We start from the raw sequence: 24,861 nt of genomic DNA on the forward strand, positions 1-24,861 counted from the left end.
TCATATCAATTAAACTATCCAACAAATGTCTTATCCCAATACACGCACACGATTCCCGATGTAGCCCGTCGTTTTGACATATGGCTCGAGTGCGTGCGACAAAAACTGTGGGAGGTATAATGCGTCAAAATAAAGTTTATCTATAATAATAACAAAAACTAGAAAGCAGTTCCTGTAGAAACTGCGTGGGCTCGCGTAAAATGCTTCGTATAAAGTTATTGCCGTGTCAAGTTTGAAACTCGGGGAGTAATGGTGTTACCATTGGTGTTCTAAATCTATAATCAAAATTTCGGGACTGTAGCATATTGTAAAGAAAAGTAGAAAATGCATTAAAGCTGAAGTAAAAGTTAAAAAAAGTATGAAAATGTGTAAAAACTATAGTTTAAGCAGAATAAAGTATGTGGAAGTTGTAGAAGTGTTTTTAAAGTTTTTCTTTAAATGTAAAAAAAAAAAAAAAAATCTAAAGAATTGAAGTTTTTTCTTTTTAAGTAAAAAAGAAAAAAAAAAATTTAAGTTTTCATTTTTTTCATTTTTTTTCATTTTTTTCAATTTTTTTTTAATTTTTTTCAAATTTTTCATTTTTTTAATTTTTTTTATTTTTTTTTAATTTTTTTATTTTTTTTAATTTTTTTTAATTTTTTTAATTTTTTTTAATTTTTTTTAATTTTTTTGAAAATACTTTTTTGAAAATACTTTTTTGAAAATACTTTTTTGAAAATACTTTTTTGAAAATACGTTTGAAAATACTTTTTTGAAAATACTTTTTCATCTCTATCTGATCTATCTGTGTAAAGGCCATCCAATTGCACAAATAGCAGACCTACAAGCCCACAAGGTATCGCAGAGCAACTCATTGAGATCTTGTAACTTTAATTTCAGCCCTGTAATTAAGCCCTTATATGTCTCAGCTGTGGAAGTGTAAAAGACAAACAAGTGGCGCGCAACTTGATCTCTTATTTTACAATGGTTCTGAATGGGGGGAAACTATGCCCGAACAAATTGCTCTATCGCAAAAAGTAAAAGTCGAATGCAAATAATTTTTTCGCTGTGAGTGGCCTGAGATATTGAGGTACACCATGTACGATTGTGGTGTTGGTACGATCGAAAATGTGGTTATAAGAGCGAGTTAAGAATTGTCATCGCAATAATTTCCTCGTAAGATTTCTACAATGGATGTCAATGAGCAGATTGACTGTATTTGTGTCACTTAAAAGGCCGTAGTTCACATTCTGTATGTCTCTGTGTTTTGGTGGTCACATTGTGTGAAAGAGGACATGTGTGGCTACAAAATGACCAAAGGACATGCGTGTAAAGTGAATATCTTGGCCGGGACGGCAATTTGTTTGGTAAATTTTCAAGGAAAGATTTTCTGTTCTACGCACTCTAGTGAAAAAAGCCCTGCACTCTAAGTTGGCACTAATTAGGCGAAACGGCCTGCGATTGAACTGCGATTTCGGAAAAACCGTTTAACGTATTCGAATACGGTTTGAACCACGAAAAAGTCCAGAGTCGTGTGAGCTTTCTAAAGTTTAAATCACGTTTCTACGACAAAGTATGCCAGAGTAATGAGGCTGCAAAAGTGAGGTTGATTTAGAGATAAATCCCATACATTGTCAATGGGAGGAAAAAACTATAAATAAAGTTAAATATTTTAAAAAGTATAAACTTTTTCAAAACAACTTTTTCACCAATGAAAGTTCAAAGATAGATGAACATTATAAAGTTTGAATGAAGTTTCAAAGTGAAAGTATGACGGAGTTATAAGAGCTCCAAAAAGTTAACTGTGAAAAATGGGACCTTTCTTCCATCGACTCTCACTATAAAGAATGTAAAAAAAAGTTAAAAAGTTAAAAAGTATAAAAAGTATAAAACTTTGTAAAAATTCTAATTGGAGCAATAATAACTGCAAAGAGCTGAACAGTTTGAAGTTTGAACTAAATTTCTAGTATAAAGTATGCAGAAGTAGTTAGGTGCCAAAAAAAAGGGTGGAATAAAGAATAAAGAAGTATAAATATAGACTGGCAATAACTATTGTGTGCTCGCTGTGGCGAGCCCACAATAAAAGGTCACAAAAACAATAGTATGGTTGCCTTCAGGCAACCACACTAATGATGCAGACAATTTCCACAACAGCAGTTAAAAGTTGGTTACCACCTTTCACTAGCTCTTTACATCACACATGAACACGCGGTTATATGACCTTTTCTCTCTGTCTGTCTAGCAATTCTCTGCCATACTTATTCTAGAATCAATTTTTGTTCCACTCTTTGTCAGGGATTTGTGACCTTGACCCTCGCTCACCGCCAGGTTGTTAATGGTACCCCAACCTTTGCAGCTGTCACAAAGTTTCCCAAAGGGTTTTGGTTTGGAATAAATTCAGAGGTGATAGTAGACGGACACCTTTTATGAACACATTTGTGAAGAAGGCTATTGGTAGTAGTATTCCAAGTATTCCAGATTGATGCAAAATTCGGCTAACTTTCCCTAACTAATTGCTTTAATCACCCAGGTTACGCTGGGTTGGTGGTGCTAATTGCATCACGTGACTTAGAGGAATAAGGGACCGGTTACTGGAAATCTAGGTCAAGTTTAGAAATAGCCCAGAGCCTTTTCTTAACCACTCATCTTCCCTTTGTTCTTTATTGGCTAGGGAAAGGCTCCAATGTAATGTCAATTGAGTTACATCTTAAATACGTCATGAAATGAAAAACATGTTTTTTCGCACTTTTAGAGCATATCCGTGAGATATAAGGATGCCAAATTTTGTTTTGTGTATTTTTATGTCATTCTAGGCGGGAATCTGGAATGTCTTAGTGTTAGTCTAGTTTTAGTCAACTAAATATAGTAAGATTTTAGTCAACTAAATCTACAGTTGATTTAGTTGAATAAAATGTATTTTGGTGGGCCTTGATGCCGTCGTAATGACTGATTTTACACTTGCTCAAAATAGCCGATCTACAGCACAAGCCCACAACACGTCACGCTGCGACTCGTTTGCAGATCTGCTATTTTCAGCATGCAACCAAGCGTAAAATGACTTATACTGGATCTCTTGTCCACTAGTCATTTTAGTCTAGTTTTTATTTGTTGACGAAATTGTCAGTATAATAATTCTTAGTTTTAGTCGTCATAGCTTAGTTTTCATGTAGTTTCCATTTAGTTTTTGTCAGTGGAAAAAAAGGTAGTCGACGAACATTCTTCGACGAAAACAACACTGCTGTCCTGTTTTAATTGTTTCATTGTTTTCGTCAATCTTAATGGAAAGAAAACAAAAACGCAAGGAAAAGCCAGGAAAAGATGTCCTATTTTTATATCTACAATATCTACATTGTAGATACAATCATTTTGAGAGGAATACACTTCTTACCTTCTTTGTCACGGCAATGAGGAAGCTGAATGTATTCTACAGTATGTCTTGAGGTGAAGTAAGATACAGGAGACCTTTGTTCTCTCCCTGTGGACACATGGCTCCTGCTGGCTAACCATTGACAGTCTGCTGGGGATAATAATCATAATTCCATTATAATAAAAGATCATTCTAGAGAAGCGGACATATTTTCTTTTCCAAAACGTATAATTTGTTATACTTGATGCCTTGCCATATGACGCACGCACGCACGCACGCACACACACACACACACACACACACACACACACACACACACAACATTGAAATGTTGTGGCAAATTAACCTCTAATCAAGGTGTGTGTGTGTGTGTGTGTGTGTGTGTGTGTGTGTGTGTGTGTGTGTGTGTGTGTGTGTGTGTGTGTGTGTGTGTGTGTGTGTGTGTGTGTGTGTGTGTGTGTGGTCGTTCACAGGAAAGAGGACATGATCCACGCAGTAGAGGAAGACATAGAGAGAGAGAAGCGGAATGCCGATGACATCATCAAAAAGATGTCCCCTGACCACCAGGAGAAGTACTCTTCCCTGAAAGCCACCAATGAAGAACTCCTGCAGGTATGATGTCATCGGTCCCCCTGGTGCAGGTAAACCATGTAGCCTCGGTCCCCCTGGTGCAGGTAAGCCATGTAGCCTCGGGTCCCCCTGGTGCAGGTAAACCATGTAGCCTCGGTCCCCCTGGTGCATGTAAACCATATAGCCTCGGCCCCCCTGGTGCAGGTAAGCCATGTAGCCTCGGGTCCCCCTGGTGCAGGTAAACCATGTAGCCTCGGTCCCCCTGGTGCAGGTAAACCATGTAGCCTCGGTCCCCCTGGTGCAGGTAACCCATGTAGCCTCGGTCCCCCTGGTGCAGGTAAACCATGTAGCCTCGGTCCCCCTGGTGCAGGTAAACCATGTAGCCTCGGTCCCCCTGGTGCAGGTAAACCATCTTCTTTTCTGTCTGCTTCTTTTTAAATACCCCCGTCTCTCTTTCTGTTTCAGGAGCTGTTTGCTTCTCAGGAGGAGTTGGATGGCCTGTTGACGAAAAAGGAGATGTACGAAGCTGTAAGTTCCATATTTGACATGATTATTTCTCATGAATATGGAAGAATGTATTTATAGTTGGAGAAAATTTGCGAAATGTGTGGCAAATGTGCAAAATAAATGCTTACCACTAGCTTTCTTCACAAATGTCTTCATAAGGGTGTCTACTATAACATATACATTTGTTCCAACCCAACTCCCTTGGGAAACAACAACCATTAACAACCAATATATGGCAAAATTCCCAAAATGTCATGATGCTTTAAGTAGCATGTGACGTGTCAAACTAGGGTTTTTTCATGATGCTGAATCCATTCCAAGCATTAGTTTTGCACGAAAAACACTCCTTGGGCTAAATTCGCCCATAGCCACTTGCCCAAATGTGATGTGATTTGTGCTGACAGCTATGTTCATTTTTAGGCGAAGAAGTGTTTTTTGTGCAAAACTAATGCTTGCAATGGATTCAGAATCATGGATTCAGACACGTCACATGCTACTTAAAGTATAATGAAATTTGGAGAAATAAAATTGCCTTATATTGGTTGTTAATGGTACCCCAACCTTCAGCCGCTGTCACAAAGTTTCCCAAGGGAGTTTGGTTGGAACAAATTTATATGTGATAGTAGACACGTTTATGAACACATTTGTGAAGAAAGCTAGTGGTAAGCATCTTTTTTGCAGATTTGCCACACAGTTAGCTAATTTTACCGTATTATTAGTATACCCGGCTATATCACACTGTTAAACTGTGTTGTGCTATAAACAGAAAATAGATAGATATAGACTGACACATATACATAAATGTTTTCTCTCCCTTTCAGGAGCTGCAGCACTCTCAGATCAAACAGGAAGCAGTGCGTCTCCACGAGACGCTGTCTGATCTGCAGACGAGACGAGAAGCCATGGTGGCCGAGGACAAGAACCTGGGCTCCCCTGAGGAGGAAAGAAAGAAGCTTTTAACACAGGTGAGTGTCAACCAACTGTTCTCAAACCTTTTCATTTCAAGAACCCTCAGTGTGGTATGCATGAGGCCATGGACCCCCATAACTCATAACTTGGACTTACAGCCCTGTTAAGCGTCCATCTGGTTCCTCTACTATCAACAATTTTAGCTGGGGACTGCATGTGACCCCTCCTAAGGACCCCTGGGGGTCCTTGGCCCTACTTTGAGGACAACGGGTCTAAACAACTAGATAAGGCTACAATAAAGGCACATTTATGAGAAATAATTGTCTTTGATGTTGCCATGCCCTTAATTGACAACCCAACTAAAAGGCATTTAACAATACAGACTAGAGCTCCTTATAAATAACAGATGTTATTATACAAACAGTAGTAACAAGTTGGGGGCGAAACAAACTCAGTGAGGATAGTGCAGAAATGGCATAATATCTATTGCACAAGAAATACAAAATTGACTAATAAATCAAACTAAAATACTCTGACTTTGTATTACCCCACATCAGTTTGTCTCTTTAGGTTGGACCAGAGCCATGTAATAGAAGAGTTAGGATTTATAGAGGGGGGCAGAAACCGAGCGCTCGAGTGCTGTTCATGCAGCCTGAACTGGGACAAGCTGGAGTTGGAAATACATTGTTTTCAATGAGGGCGGCGCAAATAAGAGCTATTTTAAGCATGTGTGCAACATGACAACTGTTTTCAAGTATTGTACAGTAATAACTAAAGTGTCTTTAATGTTTATGTTGTACTATTACTAAAAAACAATAATTATTAGTATTTAAGATCATTAAAGCTGTGCTGTTGCCCGAGTCCGATGCATTTCTGCCTACTTCCGGTCCAGGACTTGTCCCATGCTCCATGCTCAATAGAAGTCTATGTAGGAGAGCCGCCATTGTACTGAAGCCCCATGAAGTGAACGCAGTTTGCGTAACTCTGTCTATATCTAAGGCTCTGAGTTGGACGTGACTCGCTACAGTAAAAGCGTTCCAGATGCTATACTTTGGTTCTTGCAAACCCTTGAAATGTTTTGAGTTGGCGCAATTGAAAATGTCTAAGCATGGGGCGGCAGTGACTCAGGGGTAGAGGGGCCGGTAGAGCGGCCGGATGGGAACCGCAAGGTTCCCAGTTGGATCCCTGTGGGCTCCCCTCGAGTCTGTGTTGAAGTGTTCTTGAGCAAGACTCTGAACCCCTAATTGCTCCCGATGTGCTGGTTGGTGCCTTGCAGGGTTTCCTCCGCCATCAGCGTGTGAATGGGTGAATTTAATGCACAACCTATGTAAAGTGCCTTGGATAAAGGTGCTATATAAATGCACCATTTACCATTTACGTTTTGAGTGTGACCATTTTCTCAAAGAATAATCATATTTCTGTTTTGTTGTCCAGGTCAAAGATGACAATCAGGAGATTGCCAGTATGGAGCGGCAGTGAGTATTTGATATTATACCTGTACATAATAATGGTAATTTTGATTTGGTAAGGTGAAATGTTCTCTCTAATAGCCTTGCAGTGGAGGTACTATGCACATGAAGTGAGTGGCAAATCGAGTGGCAAGTGAGTTTTTGTGTGTGTGTGTGTGTGCGTGTGCCTGTGCGTGCGAGTGTGTGTGCGTGTTTCCAGGATAAGGATTACCTGGCTCCGCTTGTGTAAACACATCGTCGCATTTATTTTCTGCATGCTGTCTCAGTGATGTAGGAAACGGTAGGCATACTGTATACATAAAAATGCTAATTTAACATTTGTATACTACTCACTGTGTGTGTGTGTGTGTGTGTGTGTGTGTGTGTGTGTGTGTGTGTGTGTGTGTGTGTGTGTGTGTGTGTGTGTGTGTGTGTGTGTGTGTGTGTGTGTGTGTGTGTGTGTGTGTGTGTGTGTGTGTGTGTGTGTGTGTGTGTGTGTGTGTGTGTGTGTGTGTGTGTGTGTGTGTGTGTGTGTGTGTGACGTGCGTGCGTGCGTGCGCACATAGGTTGAAAGAGACCAGAGAACGGATCAGTCAGATGAATGAAGAGATCAGACGATTGGAGGATGTGGAAGAGTCCCATGGTACTGTCTGGTTACTGTCTGGTTACTGGTTGGTTGGGTGGCTGACTGTTTAAATCCACTGCACAGATATTATCATCATGTTACTCCCTCCGTCTGTCTTTATTTCTCTTAAGCATGAAGTGAATTTCAGTAGCTTTGTTTGGTGTGTATCCTTAAAACAACACAGTAGCATGTTCTGTATGCCGTCGGCCCGCACATTACATATGACCGACTTGTACAGTGCAAATGTCTGAGTGTCAATAAATGAACAATCAGGGTTTTACTGTACAGTATGTGTTCGCCAGTTTGCCAAAAACTCACTGGCTGTTTTCTCTAGCTGGCGACACCGCTTTCCTTGCAAATTATTCTCACACTGAGTCAGTGGACTGACTGATAATCGGCCTTCCAAGTTAATTTAAACATTTCTCTTTCACTTTTTCTATTTTTCTGCCACTCTCATTTTGCCTTTGTCTCACATCTGCAGTGTCTATGCTAGCAGAGACCGAGTGTGTGTGCTTAAACAAAGTAGCATGGTGTTCAATACACATACAAATCCTGATAGTGAATTTCTGTGTTAAATTTAAAAAAAGATCTATGTAATGGTGCCTCTCACCAGAACACATTTCCTCTCCTATCCAATCCTATCCCATGCTTTCCTAGCCTCACATATTGTTGTATTGTCTCCAATCATTGACTCTGCGTAACATATTATTTAATTGTCCCTCTCCCTTTTAACTCACCTTTATACACACATAACTCATGTTTCCTCTCCTCCACGCATGCTTCTCTCCCATCTTCATGTTGACGTGACCAGATGGTAAGCAATTGGCCGTTAATGTTCAACATTGTGGAACATCTTCCATTGACTGCTAAACTGTCCCCAAATTGAACATCATGAATACCATTATAAGTGCATATAGGCACCCGACATCCGCGTTGTTCTTGCCTCTACTCCTTTTTTACCCATTAAAAGCATGTCATTTTAGATCTGAGCATTGACCCAGAAGGTTAGCTCAACCGTCTGGGCACCTATAGGCTGCTGAGCCAGCCTGACGGCGTGACGCGGGTTCGACTCGCGATCCCGACGGCCTTTGCCGCGTGTCTTCCCCCCCCCACTGCACGTCACTTTGTGCCGCGCTGTGAGCTCGTACATCTGCTATTTAATGGGGTCAAATCCGTTTTTCAAAATGCAACGTGGCTGTTCGCTCCACACTGAAGACACTGAAGTCCCTCCCCAAGCTGGACTGTGGCAGATTATTCACAGCAAGATGACCAGTGGTCATTGGCCCAGTGGTCCCTTATAGTGCCCTAGGGGGTACTATAAGGGAAATCCTGTTTTGTGATCTCAGAATTATAAGGGGAATCCTGTTTTGTGATCTCAGAATTATAAGGGAAATCCTGTTTTGTGATCTCAGAATTCAACACTGATATTTTCTCAACATTTGTGTCAACCGTTTTTTTAAACCATTCAGTTTCATAGATGCGTTTGTGTAGCGAGACACTAGGAGCTATCTTTCTGACCGGGTCACAGGGACAGTAGTGCGATTTAACAGTTACAATTACGACTCCGCATGATGATGGTGTTTACAGAGGGTTTATAGCTAGTGCTAATTCAGATCCCTATTTTTGCTTCTGAGTGACAATAAAAACCTGTAGAAACGTGTCTCTCATATAATTCATCTCTCTCTCTCTCTCTCTCTCTCTCACTCTCTCTCTCTCTCTGTTTTGAAGTACAGGTTTCCCTGATTAAAATTCCAACGTTTGCCTAATATATTGTTACATTTGTTATATTATATTAAGTTAAAATCCAATAATTTTTTCTCACCAAAACATAGAAAATATGTGATTGGGAATATACTGTATAGGTGATCTGAAAATATGCGTGTGACGCCGTCATCATATCCGGAAGTTATGCAGGAACGCAAAAAAAACGGGCTTGTTTTGACATAAATGCCCTTCTTGATTGGTATTTGGTAGTGCTATATGCTATAGTGTAAGTGTATTGGCACAGCTCACTCTTGACCTAATGTTATGTTTATTTCTTACAGGGGAGCGCAACCAAAAGTACAAGGAGCTGAAGAGGCGAGAACAGGACATTGACAGTAATGTTCCATTACTTTTTTATTTCTTTCTATTTTTTTTCTTTTTGTCTCCACCAGGCTGAAGGCTGAGAGTATGTTTTGCACTCCGTCTGTGTGTGTGTCCGTCTGTCCGTCCTTCCGTCCGTCCGCTATCAGCTAATCACCATGAGGCCAATTTCTGCAAAACACATTTCTTATGTTAGTCGCACAGATTTCATCCAAATCTCACGCAAATCGGTCCACATGATCTCTGTAGTTGCTACTTTTTTGTCGTGGTTTCTGGGTTTCGGCCTTCCCTAGCCGTCCTGGAAATGCTGACAACGTTGACAAAGAAAAATACAAATTTGCAACATTTCATACATCGTGCAAACACATTGTTCCAGTATCTTTGCCCAAGGAATATTTGGATGTCAGTAAATAGTTCATGCAGACTGTTGTTTATGCCAAGTAATACAGTACAATGGCCATGGAATTTGATCAGACGAGGATCTATATAGGAACAAAGGGATATTTGCATTCCGGTTGGCTTGCTCCGTCTGCCTGCTTCTCTGTCATCCGTCTCTTCCGGCCCCGTCTTTCCCCCGTTTGTTTGTTTCTCTGCCGCTCGCTCCTCTCTCCATCTGTATCTCTCGGTCCATCTGCAGGTTTCCTGGAGGCGTACGAAGAGGGCAGAGCCCAGGAGCAGGAGAAGGCCAGGGAGGCTCAGGCCGACATAGTGGCCCTGCTGGAGCACCTCAGCAGAGTAAGGCTTCACTCACACCTGCACAACAGACTGTTGTATAGCTGAAGCATGGGACTTGTTGACTGTTGCAAGCTCGCAATGCATTTCCAATGGTAGTCACATGGTTTGACACAACATTTTTGTTGTATGAGGGGGTGGGGTGGGGGGGGGGGGGGGCAGTCGAAACACAGCCGAAAGCCGTACAACAAAAATGTTGTCAAACCATGTGACTTCCATTGGAAATGCATTGGGAGCTTGCATCAGTAAACAAGTCTCATACATCTAGCATGCATCAATGTTGTATGCTAGATCGAAAGGTCTAGCCGAAGGGCTGATTCATACTCCTATTTTACCGCTGTTTCGGCGCTGTAGTGCCGAAATGATTTCGGCTCGTCAGACATTTTCAGTAGCACCGAAGAGCCGACTTTAGGACGGTACCCGCCCCCCCCCCCCCCCCGAACCTCAAATGACGACACATTGTAGGCTCTACAGCGCCGAACCGACTTTTATTCGGCTCTAAAATAGGAGTATGAATCGGCCCTAAAGCCTCACTCACTTACAGTAAGACACACACAAGACACACTTGTGTCCTGTGTCTTCTCTTCTGTGTGTCATCACACATCCACACATCCAGATGTAACCCCTCTATTTTGGCTCACTCCCAGCAGATTGATGACGCCACAACTTCTCTAAGGTTCACAGCATTTATTGCCAACTCTGTCAGACAACAAACACATACACATTATGTGGTTGGTAGTGTGACTGTGAGGCTCACAACACAGCTCCCCATAACAGGAAATACAGCAGTATAAGGGGACCAATATACAGTGTGATCGTATAGTTTTTTTTTTTTTTTTTTTTAATACTGTTTTTATTAGGCATTTTGTATATGACATAACTTAAGAATATCATTGACAGATAATGAGTAATTAAGTGATATAAAGTTTTAAAAATACAGGTAGTGTAAATGTTCCAAATACAATACATAATAAAAAAGGTATATAAATGTGATAAACAAGAAAACACTAAAAACAGTTACAGTGACAAATGTGAACAGACAAACAAAACAAAGACAACAGGACAGACGCTCTTGCTCTCAAACTTTCCCAACAAGTTGTTGTAAATCAACTGAATTACAGACATTTTTCTTTTTAAATGAGAAAAAATTAAGAAAAAACACTCTGTTCCCTTCTTTTTTTCTTTTTTTCCCCTTCCTTTCCAATTATCTATTGTGTAGGAGGGGTTAGCGTGCACCTATTGAAATAGTCAATGAAGTGTTGCCAAGTCTGGTAAAATCTATCTTCAATCCCTCTCAATTCAAACGTTATCTTTACCAATTGCAAATAGTGCATAACATCTTTCATAAGTGTAGTGTGAGTCGGAACCTGTGCTTGCTTCCAATTCAACAGTATCGGTCTGCGAGCCAGTAGAGTCACATATTTCACCATGTTATATTGGAAAGTGTGATTGTATAGTTTTAACAATGTTTTCTTTCTTTTGAACATGAATTATGACAAATGTAGCCCATAACCTGTTTTATAGTATTTTTTTACAATGAATTAATCATGAAAGCAATGACGTGAAGGGATGTGTCATCGCACAGATGTAACCCCTCTATTTCGGCTCACTCCCAGCAGATTGACAACGCCACAACTTCTCTCAGGTTCATAGTGTTTATTGCCAACTCTGTTGAACAACAACACACATGTGGTTGGTGGTGTGACTGTATGGGGCTCAGACACAGCTCCCCATAACAGGAAATACAGCAGCATAAGGGGACCTATTCACAGTGTGATCGTATAGTTTTAACAATGTATTTCTTCCCCAACATGAATTGTGACAAATGTAGCCACGAACCTGTTATTTTTAGTATTTTTAACAATTAATTAATATAAAAATTTAATGCAAAGGCTCTTAAAAATATTCAACATCATGAAAGCAAAGAACATATTTCCCTTCGTGTCTCAATGCATTTCCAATGGGAGTTACATGACACAACCTTGCATGGGGGGAGGGAGGGCAGAAGACAGACATGCAACAAGGTTGTCGTCAAACTGTGACTCCCATTGGAAATGCATTGAGGCGGCCATGACACACAGAAGACACAGGACACAAGTGTGTCTTTAGGTGTGAATGAGGCCTGAGAGGAGAACCAGGGAGGTTCATGAGGCTTTGCCTCATGTCTCATCCACACAGACAGCAGCGACCCTAAAGTCTGTTAGACCCAAAAGTTTTTTTTAATTAATGGTGGTGCTATAACAGTCCACCATGGAATGTGGGGCCAAGAGAAGGTGCAGTGGGTTGTTTTTTCCATTCAGAACTACGTGTTTAAGGCTCTGACTGATGGAATCATTAGTGTGTGTGTGTGTGTGTGTGTGTGTGTGTGTGTGTGTGTGTGTGTGTGTGTGTGTGTCTGTGTGTGTGTGTGTGTGACACTGTGTGTGTGTGCAGAACATGACACGCATGCGCCAAATAGACACAGTGACAGCAAGTGAGCTGAGGAGCATGCAGGAGGACCTGAGCTTTAAGGAAACTGAAATGGCCAAATCACAAAGCACCGCTCACGGACTGACATCTGGTTAGTACACACACACACACACACCTATGAACACACACGCCTATGACCACACACACACACACCTATGACCACACACACACACACACACACACACACACCTATGACCACACACAAACAAACAAAATCTATTTTCCATATAATTATGGCCATTAGCCATTATTTCAGTGCCTTGCTCAAGGGTAGCCATGAAGTTGGTGTTGAGGAAGGGATTTGTATCCACTTAATTAAGCAACAAACTTTTGATCTCAAGCCTCTTCTCTTCTCTTCTCTTCTCTTCTCTTCTCTTCTCTTCTCTTCTCTTCTCTTCTCTTCTCTTCTCTTCTCTTCTCTTCTCTTCAATAGGCTGTAATCTCATTTGCCAACAATAGGCTTGTGGCCATAAAATAAATGACATTACATAACCATAGACGACGTTACCACAAACTACAGAGGCTAGTAATGCTCGTTATCGTTAATGCTAGTTATTCTATACTGTAGTGTCTTTGGTGCAGAGCGGCTGGCTGCAATGAGCTGTTTCTCAGCAGCAGCTGTCAAAGGGGACCATGAATCTTTAGGTCAAATGAGGAGTTGTGAAAGAGGTTGAGGACGAAGGCAGAGATGTTGCTGATGGGGCAGTTTGTATGAAGAACCGTCTCCAGCTGCTCTGTCTCACTGCCTGGCTGATAGACTGACTGTCTGACCTGTGGGTCGCCTGGCAGGCTACTTGCTGCCTGAACCCTATCAAGAGGAACCCGTCCACTTCCTTTTCCTCTGCAGACACATGCACGAGCGAGCAAACGCTACTGGTGGTGGTGCACACGCACTGGTAGGTGCGTGTGTGTTTCGCACACGCACCACCAGTAGTCAAAAGAAACCTGCTAACAGCAATCTGTCTATATGCTAACCGGAATGTGGTTGGCTGCAGCGTGCGTGCAAGCAGGTGCAGAACAATGGCCGTCGGCTCGGAACTCGTCTTCAGAAGTGGAACCTACTTCAGAACATCGATAAGTAGCCCAGATACCACTGTGTTTATTTAGCGTAGGAAACGAGTGTCTCTGTCCAGTGGCCACAGTACAGTAAACGCTCATTTATGCTTGTGCACGCTTTTACTGTATACCTCCGCCCGGCAACAGCTGTGGCATTCCTCCACATGACTAGACTCGAGGATTAATTAGAATTAATTTGTTGGCCAAGTCTGCAGCCTTTTGGAACTCGATACGGATGCAGTGTTGTTTTTGGCAGCAAATTTACTCGACTAAAATGTATTTTGGCGGGCCTTGATACCGTCTTAATGACACTTGCTGAAAATAGCCGATCTACAAGCTCACATATTTTCAGCATGCAACCAAGTGTAAAATGACTTATACTGGATCTCTTGTCCACTAGTCCCTTCCTAACATTTTAGTCTAGTTTTCATTTGTTGACGATATTGTCAGTATATTTAGTCATAGCTTTAGTCATCATGGCTTAGTGTAGTGTAGTTTTTGTCAGTGAAAAAAGGTAGTCGACGAACATTTTTCGTCATGGTTTTAGTCGACGAAAACAACACTGTACAGATGGATGTTGCAGATGTTCCTGCAATTCGCATTACTATGTCATCATGTCGGTCATCTCCATATTTTGGAGGAAACAAAATGTGGATAGACGAACAGATTGGTTCTCAAAACGTTTTAATTTGAATTGTAACCTGGCGTTATGTCTCTCCTGCTTCCAGAGTATCACCGTCTGCTGCAGGACCTCCAGAAGGTGGAACAGCTGGAGACCAAGATGGTGAGCCAGCTGGACTCTCTGAAAGCGCAAATGGACACCATGACTACCGGCCTGCAGTCGTACAGAGACCTGGCTGGCCTGAGGAACGTGGCCGACGAGAAGAAAAAGGTTTGTGGGGTCTTCTGGGTTCCGTGACTCTCTCGATAGTCCCTCAGACGGACGCTTCGGTCCATCCCCTGTACTCCATAGTGGCCAGTTTGTTGGTTGCGTCCTCCTGCGTTGTTCTTGAGTACATCCATCCACGTATGTTGGTGTGGGACGTCCTTGTGATCATCGATGCCTGTGTGTTGGTTCACACAGCACCAGTTTGCTGGCTGGCATTTCTTCATGTCTTTGGCAGTGAACTACTAGTCTCATCGTGATTGCATTTTCAGTGTTTGCGTACACAAGACACTGGCCCAGAACAGACAGGAGTGGACATTCTTTGTTAGGGCAGTAAGTATGTAAATAACTAAGTGCACAAATTATTTACGTATAGCACTGGTAACTTCACCTTATGCCAAAAAAGATTGTGGTTGTAGGGAAAGGAGAGAAGGGAACGGGAGACCTTTGTTAGTCCTGCGGGAGAAGGTCACGTAACCTGCCCCTACATGTTGTGTAAATGTGACTGTTCTTACATGTGTATACTCTCTGAGTCACTGTGTGTGTGTGTGTGTGTGTGTGTGTGTGTGTGTGTGTGTGTGTGTGTGTGTGTGTGTGTGTGTGTGTGTGTGTGTGTGTGTGTGTGTGTGTGTGTGTGTGTGTGTGTGTGTGTGTGTGTGTGTGTGTGTGTGTGACTGCGTGTGCGTGTGCGTGTGCGTGTTCATTCATGATCTCATTCTCATTCATGGCATGTGTAGAAAATATATGATCTTGACTTGTCAGTGAGTGTCTTGGCCTGGGGGACCTTTCCCACACTGCAGGCAGGAAATATTCAAGCAAAATTTACAGGGCAGGAAATTTCTAACAAAACATCCCTTAAAACATTAACAGACGAGGCGCGCCATACTTAAAACGCTGCACCATGGACCGCTTTCGCCGCATTCCTTCCCTTTACGTTCATTCATTCTTGCTGCCATTCTGTAATAACACGCACACGTACACACACACACACACACCAGTGTTGTTTCATGTGTCCGTGGCAAAGACTTGGTCATGTCCGTTTTACACACCGTTATGATGTTCTTATTCTGATCATAAGACCCAATTACTGTATGTCAATCTCCAGGTTTTCTTCAGAATATGTATGGCAATTATTATATTTATTATGACACTATGGCACCACCTTTTCAGACTCCCATCATGACCCGTAGCACTTTATGTAGACTTGGATAGCATTTTACACAGACTTATAGCATGTTACGTAGAGTCGTAGACAGCACTAGAATTGCATTTTATGTAGACACTTTATTGTATATATGTATAGTATAGTATAGTATGTATAGTTTCATTATGTAGATATTCCACTGTTGCGTTCCTAGCTTACGCATTTTTCTACTTTTTATGTATGTGATGTATTGCCATGCTTTTTGTTCTTGCTTAATGTAAATCCCTCTGGTTTTAAGAGCGTCTGCTAAATGCCTACATTGTAATTGTAATTATGGCACATTAGGAGTCCAACTAGTACTAGTGGTTCTCAAATGTTTTATTTGCAAAGACCCCTATAACTCTGAGAGTGTTCAGATGGAACCAAACAGTCACAGACCTGTTGTTCAGAGCTATCTATTTGTGTTTCTGGAAATATTATTGTCCAACTCCTTTTGTACTGTATGTCCATGGCAAAAAAAACAACATGTTGGCAAAAAATGTCCACCACAAGCCAACATGGCGACGACGACCCCTGGGGTCACAGAGGCACATTTCTCTGAACATTCATCAGGAAAAAAAAGTGGTTTATGATTCTGTTCTGTTCTCAGAGACTTCAGGAGGATCGAGTCTCCTTGAGTCAACGTCGGGATTCTCTCCGAACGCTGTTGCAGGACATGACACAGCAGCACGACGCCCTGAAGGGGCAGCTGCAGGAAAACGAGACCCACGCACAGGTCAGTACTTTAATTACATTTAGACCCGAGGACCATTCTACAAAATGCCTTCTAAAGTTTTCTGTTTCTATGTCAGTGGTTCTCAAGCTATTTCATGTCAATGAGCCCCATCTGAAAATATGTTGTTCCAGGGACCCTCCCTAGCTATAATAATAATAATAATAATAATAATAAACTTTATTTATATAGCACCTTTCATACATGAATGTAGCTCAAAGTGCTTTACAGGGCAGAAAAGATAATAAAAACAAAAGCAAAACAAAACGGCATTAAAACAGGCATGCAGTTAAAATACAACAGCGCAGTGTCAAATCAGGAGAAGGCAGTGGTACAAAGATAAGAACGGATAAAGCAAGGCAACGACATTAAAAGAAACGAGCAGTAATAAAATACAGTGAGAACATGAATAATAAAAAATAAATAAAAGATCACTTAAAAGCAATGTTGTAGAGGTGGGTCTTGAGCTGAGCTTTAAAAAGGTCTACAGAGGCTGCCTGACGAAGGTACAGTGGGAGCTTGTTCCATGCCGAAGGAAAGATGTGTCTTTCAAAAACGTTCGCTCTGAAAGAATATATATTCAAAGATTTGTGCCACATTTTCACGATTCTTTCAAAAATAGCAGATCTACAAGCTACGAACGAGCTTGTCGATCTGCTTTTTTTTTCAAAAGTATAACATAATCCTTTAACCCTTTCTGACCGGGCACCCATTTTGGTGTCAGCATCATGTTATGCTTTATCTATTGAAAAATAGCAGATCTACAAGCTCATATCGCGCCACCGAGTGGCGCGATACGAGCTTGTAGGTCTGCTATTTTTGAAAAATCGAAGAGCGACTGACATTTTTAGAATCTGATCTCAGGTCAGAATGGGTTCATCAGACCAGTGTGTGTCCGGCGGAAACCTTGTATGAATCTGATCTCAGGTCAGAATGGGTTAAACACCAACTGGGGGTTCCCGTCCTGAACGGGTTAATTCCATTTATACTCTACCATCCGACAGTGTTGAGCACTGGAAAACGCCGTCGGGCACCGATAATGCCTCTTTAACCTCACTGCGATCCCTCGCTTAGCAGCTGTGAACACAAAGAACTTCGTGGGAATACTGCTTGTACAGTAGGATTGTAAAAGTTGTTTAACTCCAAACAAGCAAATCAAAAGTACAGTAGATGGAGAGGAAAACATTCTAACAAGATGTGTCCGTCCCTTCAATGTAAATGTTTACATTGCACTACAGCAGGTTCCCCGTCCACATTCACAATGTGAGATTCAGCGTTTTCAAATTCTTCTTTGGAGAACGTTTTTTTTTTCATCCATTTTGAGTGGCCGTTCTTACAACTATAGTGTGAATGGAAAGCCAAAACTGAGAAGACAACACAGGGTCTAGGACTAGGTTGTGACGTCAGTCATACTATTTGTACAACTCTTGACCAGACCCACAGGAATGCGCCCAGGGTGCCGGCCCGGTTCTGGCGAGCCGCCCCATGTCCAAAACGGTTGAGAAATGACAGTGTTGCCTACTGTACTGTACTGTACTGTCACACCCGAAACCATCATATATACTGTGTGTGTGTGTGTGTGTGTGTGTGTGTGTGTGTGTGTGTGTGTGTGTGTGTGTGTGTGTGTGTGTGTGTGTGTGTGTGTGTGTGTGTGTGTGTGTGTGTGTGTGTGTGTGTGTGCGTGTGCGTGTGCGTGTGCGGCTGCGCAACAGTGACACTTGGTTGTGAAAACCAACCAAACGCTATTTCCGACAGATATTTTCGTGCTCGGACAGACCCAGCCAGCCAGCCAGGGACAGACCCAGAGACACACAAAGCTAAAGCTCCGTAATGAAGTGGTTGCACCACTTAAAAAAAGTATTTTAAAACGTGATGGTACATTTTTAAAGGCATACCATGCATGGACGCATATTATGTGTAGGTCATCCGGTTGACAAAACAAAAACACTCTTAGTGACCGGAACCTTTTTTCTTCTGACAGCAGCTAAAAAATAATGCGTTTTCCATTAATGGCTCTTTTGTTTCTGTCTTTGTGTATAGCTTGCTAACCTGGAGAGGAAATGGCAGCACTTGGAACAGAACAACTTTGTCATGAAGGAGTGTATCCTTTCACTGTTTTAGCTACTTGAACTAAGAAAAGCCACTGAAAGAGTGCAGTGAGGTCGTAGCTGTTTCAGACACATGTTGTTAATAAAAGCCAACGTCCACTGTGATGCAATACACTTTCAATGCACTCTGTGTTCTATTCCGACTGATTCGGTCCAAGCATCAGTTCGGCAGGGGATTGCCAATTCATGTCAATCAGGAGGAATGCAAAAATGTATTATTAATTGTGTTATGGCAGTGGTTCTCAAACGTTTTCATTTCAAAGTAAATTGCCAAATTAATAGGTTTTTGGCCGTGGACCTCCATTTGAAAATATTTGTGTTCATTGCAAGGAACCCAATACAAGATTTGTGTTAAATGTTTACAAAATATATTCAAAATGTTATATTAATTATATTGTAATATTCACATTTGTTCAAGATTATCTCCACCAGGCCGAAGGCATGGGGAGAGAGTATGTTTTGCACTATATTATAGCGCCACCAGGAGGCCACAACCTGACCTGCCCTGGTGGAGACCTGTGCCACGAGGGGCACTTTTTCTAGTTATTTCTATTTTTTGCACATCTACAAGCTCACAGTGCATCGCAGCGCATTGTGAGCGTGTATATCGGCTATATTTTCAAATAGCTAGGGTTGAAGTGGTTGAACTGATTTTGATGCATGGTATATTTTATTTGGGGTGCATACTTAGTTTAGAGACTAGTCATTGGTTAGACATGCGTTAAGGTTAGGTTTAGGTGTGCTGCCCCGTGGGAGGTTGGGTTTAGGGTGAGGGTTTGAGATAGGTTGTAGTTGTAGGACTAATGACTGGTCTAACCAAATGACTGGTCTAAACTAAGTACTGTCTTTCTCGTAGCTGGGGTACTCCCTCAAGGTTCCCCTGGGGGTCCCCAGGTCCCACCTTTGGAGAACCTTTGCACCTTCTCTTGTCTGGCCAGTTTGTGTTCTTTCAAGTAAACATATCATGGAAAATATAGGCATTGGTTCTGAAAATGAGACATCCTTAACACATTCCCTCAGTCATAGCATCCAAAGAGCAAGAGAGCGACTACGCTTCTGTGGCCAAGAATGTCAAGGAGCTGCTGGCTGAACACAACAGGAACATCATAGATGCCCTGCAAAACAAGACAAACTGAACATGCACACACACACACCCACACACACCCACCCACACACACACACGCACAAACGTAACCACGTTTTGTATTATTAATTTACAACGCAGTCCATTACTACTCCCCACGAGCACTATGATTCTTACTATAGTAAGTCGGGATTGTTATTTCACATTTTGTTAAATAAGTACTTAAGTATTGTTGTTATTGTTTAAAAGGTTAGGGTTATTTCATTAGCATCCATTCCTTTCACCCAGATCCTCCATTCATTTATTTGACAGATCTTTGTTTCAAACTCTAATTCACAGCCTGCATTTCTTTTGGTCACCTCTTTGGTTGTAATGTGTTGGGTTTGAGTTTCCCGGACAGCTTATTTCACATAGATTATGTTTATAATATTTTAAAATAAACAATTAAACATTTTAAAAAGCCTGAATGGAAGTCGATGGGGCTGGGATTGTGCTGACACCTTGCCCAAAAGGTGTCATTATGTAGGTATGTATGTATCAGTGGTTCGCCGACTTTTTATCTCGAGAGAGAGAGAGAGAGAGACCCAAGAGAAATGTTATGTCTCCCTGGGACGCAAACTAGTGAAAAGCGACTTTTTTAATGTTTGTTTTCTAATTTATGGGGGGAAGAAATTGTAGGAAATTGCAGTCGAATGGCTGGAAAATGGAAATTAAGAGTTGACATAAGCCTATGTACGTGCAAAAAACTTTCCTCAATCACCTGGTTTCCGTAATTTATTTATTATGTATTTTCTCTTTTATTAATTTGTAGCCATCAATTTGTATTTTTGGGGGGGGGGGGGGGGGGGTCATGAAACATGGCCACGAGACAAAGCATTTCCAGGGGTTGTTAGTTTGTTTTATCCCGTATTGCATTTTTAATTCTGCTATAGTTTAGTGGATCATATATTGTATTTAAGTGGTCATCCGCATCATCATCCGACTGCCCGCGGAAACGTCCAACACGCACTCCTGGCCTTCGATCCCCAGCAAGCCGCTTGGAGACGACCTAGAGGCACCCCGCACCCCCGCACCCGCTGCCTGGACATAATGGCTCATAAAGCATGTAATGTGACTTTGGCACAAGTCCTGCCCACGGCAGACCAAGATGACAGACCTGCGGTTGCTATGGTTGGCTCTACGCGCCTTGGAAGTGCGAGGACTAAGTAAGTAAATGGACCTTTTAGGTGTCTGTAACTCCCGAGAGTGTACAGTGGGTTATCTCTATATATGCACTGTTGAATACACATAGTGACAACTTAACTCTGAGACTGTACAAATGGAACCAAATTGACTCCATGAGCCTCCATTGACTCATGAGGTTCCATTTGGTCTCATTTGTACACTCAGAGTTGCAGACCCATGGTGGTCTGATGTTGAGAATCTGTGGGGGGGTGTATTACTTGGTCGGAACTATCTGTTGTATGATCAGGTTTCATGAATTTTCCACAAAAAAGCAAAATAATAATAATGTTGATGTTTCTCAGCTTTCTTACAGTTTCTTCACCGTCTCTCCCAACTTTCCTACCGTCTCTCTCCTACACTGTCCACCTTTCAGCTTCTGTCTGTCTCTCCTACACACTGTCTCCTCAACGTTCCCGTTGTCTGTCTCTCCTACACACTGTCTCCTCAACGTTCCCGTTGTCTGTCTCTCCTACACACTGTCTCCTCAACGTTCCCGTTGTCTGTCTCTCCTCCACTGCCCCTTCTCAGCTTTCCTCCTGTCTGTCTCATATATTGTCACACTCTCAGCTTTCCTCCTGTCTGTCTCATATATTGTCTCACTCTCAGCTTTCCTCCTGTCTGTCTCATATATTGTCTCACTCTCAGCTTTCCTCCTGTCTGTCTCATATATTGTCTCACTCTCAGCTTTCCTCCTGTCTGTCTCATATATTGTCTCACTCTCAGCTTTCCTCCTGTCTGTCTCATATATTGTCTCACTCTCAGCTTTCCTCCCGTCTGTCTCATATATTGTCTCACTCTCAGCTTTCCTCCTGTCTGCTTATATATTGTCTCACTCTCAGCTTTCCTCCTGTCTGTCTCATATATTGTCTCACTCTCAGCTTTCCTCCTGTCTGTCTCATGTATTGTCTCACTCTCAGCTTTCCTGCCGTCTGTCTTTCTTGCACCGCCTCAATGTTCCTGTTGTGTCTCCAACCTATACAATGTCTCCCTCTCAGCTTTCATATTGTATGTCTCTGCCTCTCAGCTTTCCTACATAGAGCGGGTTGTGCACCCTCCTGTAAAAAAACAAGATTGAATCAGAAAAATGCTTCAGTTTGCAATTGGAAACAAGTGAAACCCAGTAGAAGATTATGTAACCTTTTATAACTGGTAGTATTTCTTCCAGTTGTACGCTATTCTGTAAATAGGGGCTGGCTCTTGGCAGGAAGTCACCGTGCTGATAACTCTATTGTTCCAGTGCGATTGGTTTTCCTGTTCTCTGTAATCAGCCAATGGCACTGCCACTGGAATATCCAGTGATACACACCCTGTTAGGAGAGCAGGGAGAATTATTAATGCCTATGATTTAGACTTTGTCGCATGGCTGACTGGCTGTCACCCCAAGGACAATAACAGATTTGTCGTGTTTGTCGGCCCGAATATGTTATTTTGTCAAGTAGCATACAACATAATGTACAGCAAAGTATAAATCCACTCTTGAGGAATGGGAGAAGGGGTCGCAATCAGTTATCAGATTGTGTTTGCTATCGTACAGTATATAAATACACTATATAGGCAAATGCATTGGCAACAGTCTAGATAATATCAGTGCCAACGTTTATTTGAATTTGAATATGAGACACTAGGGAAAGGGGGGGATTTCTGATCCCCCGAGCAGGGGGGAAGAAAAACATGGTGGGCCTATAGAGACCAAACCAAAGCTTGTCGGGTAGAAGGGAAGACTGAAATGTTGAGTTTGACAGAAATAGGGGGAGTGATGCAAAAAACTGAGATGTGAAATTGTCGCAAGAGAACAATGCTGCCCCAGGATGGAGGCTAAACCACATGCATGGACACAAATTACTTTGCACAAATGATGGTGTATACACACACATACACATACAGTACATACACACAGACACACACACAGGTACATCATTGAAATATTGGTGTACGCCTGCATATCGTCGCTAGCCTGTCGGGCAGAAACCACCTAGTTATCTCCATTTGTTTTCTTTCTTCACTTTCTTTTTCTTCTTTTTTTTAAAAAATAAATCTGTGCTATTGAACACCCATTATGTCTGTGTGGGACGTATACGGACACATTCAAGTGTCTTAACAATTTATAAAGTCATCGTACCAAGCAGTGTTGTGATATTGTTTTGTTTTTTGTTTTTTTTCCTGAAAAGTTAATATTTTGGACATGGCTGTTTTTTTGTCTGACAGCAGAGAGATGCAGTCCATAATCCTGCATACACAAACACAATGGTAGTATAAACGTGGGCAGCATAGTGGCGGCACAGTTGCCTTAATAACAGCGAGAAGGTCAAGGGTTCCAACCCCCGACGGAGTCGGCCCATGTGTGTGTGTGTGTGTCCAGTTTGCACGTTCTGCCAGTGTTTGCGTCGTGTTGTATACGACAGGTTTCCTCCCACGCCAAAAGACATGATGCGTGTTGGGTGCTCCTAGCCTGATTCGCTGCGTTCCGTGATGTGTGACAAAACAAAGTGACAAAACAAATCACGGAACGCAGCGAATCAAGCTGGAAACCAGCGTCGGGTGATCCTGACAGTGCCCTAACCCAAGGTGAAATATAGGTGACCTAGGTGACCAAGGTTCTGGCCCTTAACTGGAGTTGGTCCCTGAGCACTGCACACTGTTAGTACTTATGGACGGGTACCATTTTCACAGTACACCTTTACCCTTTTCTACCCTTACCTTTAAAACAACCTTTTTCAGACTGGCTTTCCCTACTTAACCCCCCCCCCCCCCCCCCCCCCCCCCCCCCCCCCCCCCCCACACACACCCTTCTTGTTTGTCCACTTTTAATTTGTTTTCTAGCTTTTAACTAGTTTTCTAATAAAATTGTTTTTACTTCTGTTCTGTAAGGGACTTTGGGTACCTTGAAAAGCGCTATATAAATCGTATATATTATTATTATAACCACTTACAAATAATAGCCTACTGTGATTTGGGATTCTTAAGCTCTTCATACATACAGTAACACATTAAGTAAATGTAGATGAACCATTTGTAGCCATTTGTAACACAGTTCTGAACCAGTAGAAGTACACGTTTTACATATCAATGCAGCAATGTGGTATCAATAAACATCTCGCAACGTTCTGAGCTTTTTAACACCCAGCAGCATACTTGGGACGCTAACACAGACTCTTACACACACTTACACACACAGATGTCAGTACACATGCACACAGTGAACATTCTTGTGCAAATTAAGCACACGCACAAAATTCTACGCCAGCAGCTTAGTCATTTCTAAATCTTTCAATGTTTCACTGCAAGTTTGTGTTTGTGATTTCCGCTCGATATTGCAGGCATGTGCCCAGTTATCGAACTAGTTTTTTTTGCACTGTGTTTTCCGTCTACTGTATGTACAGCTATAGTCTCAGACGCTGTTGGAGAGATCGGCATCAAAACGTTGCATGCACACTCCCAGTAGGCCATGGAAGAACCCCACCATTTTTATATCGTGGTTGCTTCATGTTTTGGCCTGCAATTCTTGAACCTTTCAATCAAAGACAAAACGGTAATTCTGTGGATTCATTGGATCATGGCGCAACTCGACACATACGAGCAATTTCCTCCCTATACTGTACTTCTTGCACTGCAGATTTTGTACAAAACCAAATCGTCAAAAAATAAATAAAAATGTTTTCCTTTGAATTTGCCCCCGCCCAGACCGGATGCCGTCGGCCCGGTCACTCCTTCAGCCGTCCTCTTCCGGTGGTGCTCCTTTGTTTACATTCCTACAATAACAACAACTCTACAAGTTGTAACTGGAGCTGCCGACAGATTCAGCTGCGGATCTCTGATGATGTCTTCAGAGATTAGTAAAAAAATCTTACACACAGCCCTAAATCAACTCTTTTTTTCCCCAACCCTACATATTGCAG

The 24,861-nt window shown here is 42.0% G+C and overlaps 1 protein-coding gene across 2 annotated transcripts in view; it reads left to right on the forward strand.

Moving 5' to 3' along the window:
• The window catches only part of ift74 (intraflagellar transport 74), a 40,722-nt gene extending 20,545 nt beyond the window's left edge, over positions 1-20,177 (forward strand). For both annotated transcript variants that reach the window (XM_083759697.1, XM_083759698.1), the window contains exons 9-20: positions 3,820-3,958; positions 4,382-4,444; positions 5,245-5,388; positions 6,767-6,807; positions 7,347-7,423; positions 9,451-9,504; positions 10,128-10,225; positions 12,656-12,782; positions 14,476-14,639; positions 16,427-16,552; positions 18,590-18,650; positions 19,678-20,177. In XM_083759697.1, coding sequence (XP_083615823.1) covers positions 3,820-3,958; positions 4,382-4,444; positions 5,245-5,388; positions 6,767-6,807; positions 7,347-7,423; positions 9,451-9,504; positions 10,128-10,225; positions 12,656-12,782; positions 14,476-14,639; positions 16,427-16,552; positions 18,590-18,650; positions 19,678-19,793 — 1,210 coding nt within the window. In that variant the 3' untranslated portion in view covers positions 19,794-20,177. The remainder of the gene's footprint in view (positions 1-3,819; positions 3,959-4,381; positions 4,445-5,244; positions 5,389-6,766; positions 6,808-7,346; positions 7,424-9,450; positions 9,505-10,127; positions 10,226-12,655; positions 12,783-14,475; positions 14,640-16,426; positions 16,553-18,589; positions 18,651-19,677) is intronic.
• Positions 20,178-24,861: the final 4,684 nt, after the last annotated feature.

This window comes from Protomyctophum parallelum (genome assembly GCF_964188405.1).
Source record: "Protomyctophum parallelum genome assembly, chromosome: 2".
Taxonomy (NCBI): domain Eukaryota; kingdom Metazoa; phylum Chordata; class Actinopteri; order Myctophiformes; family Myctophidae; genus Protomyctophum; species Protomyctophum parallelum.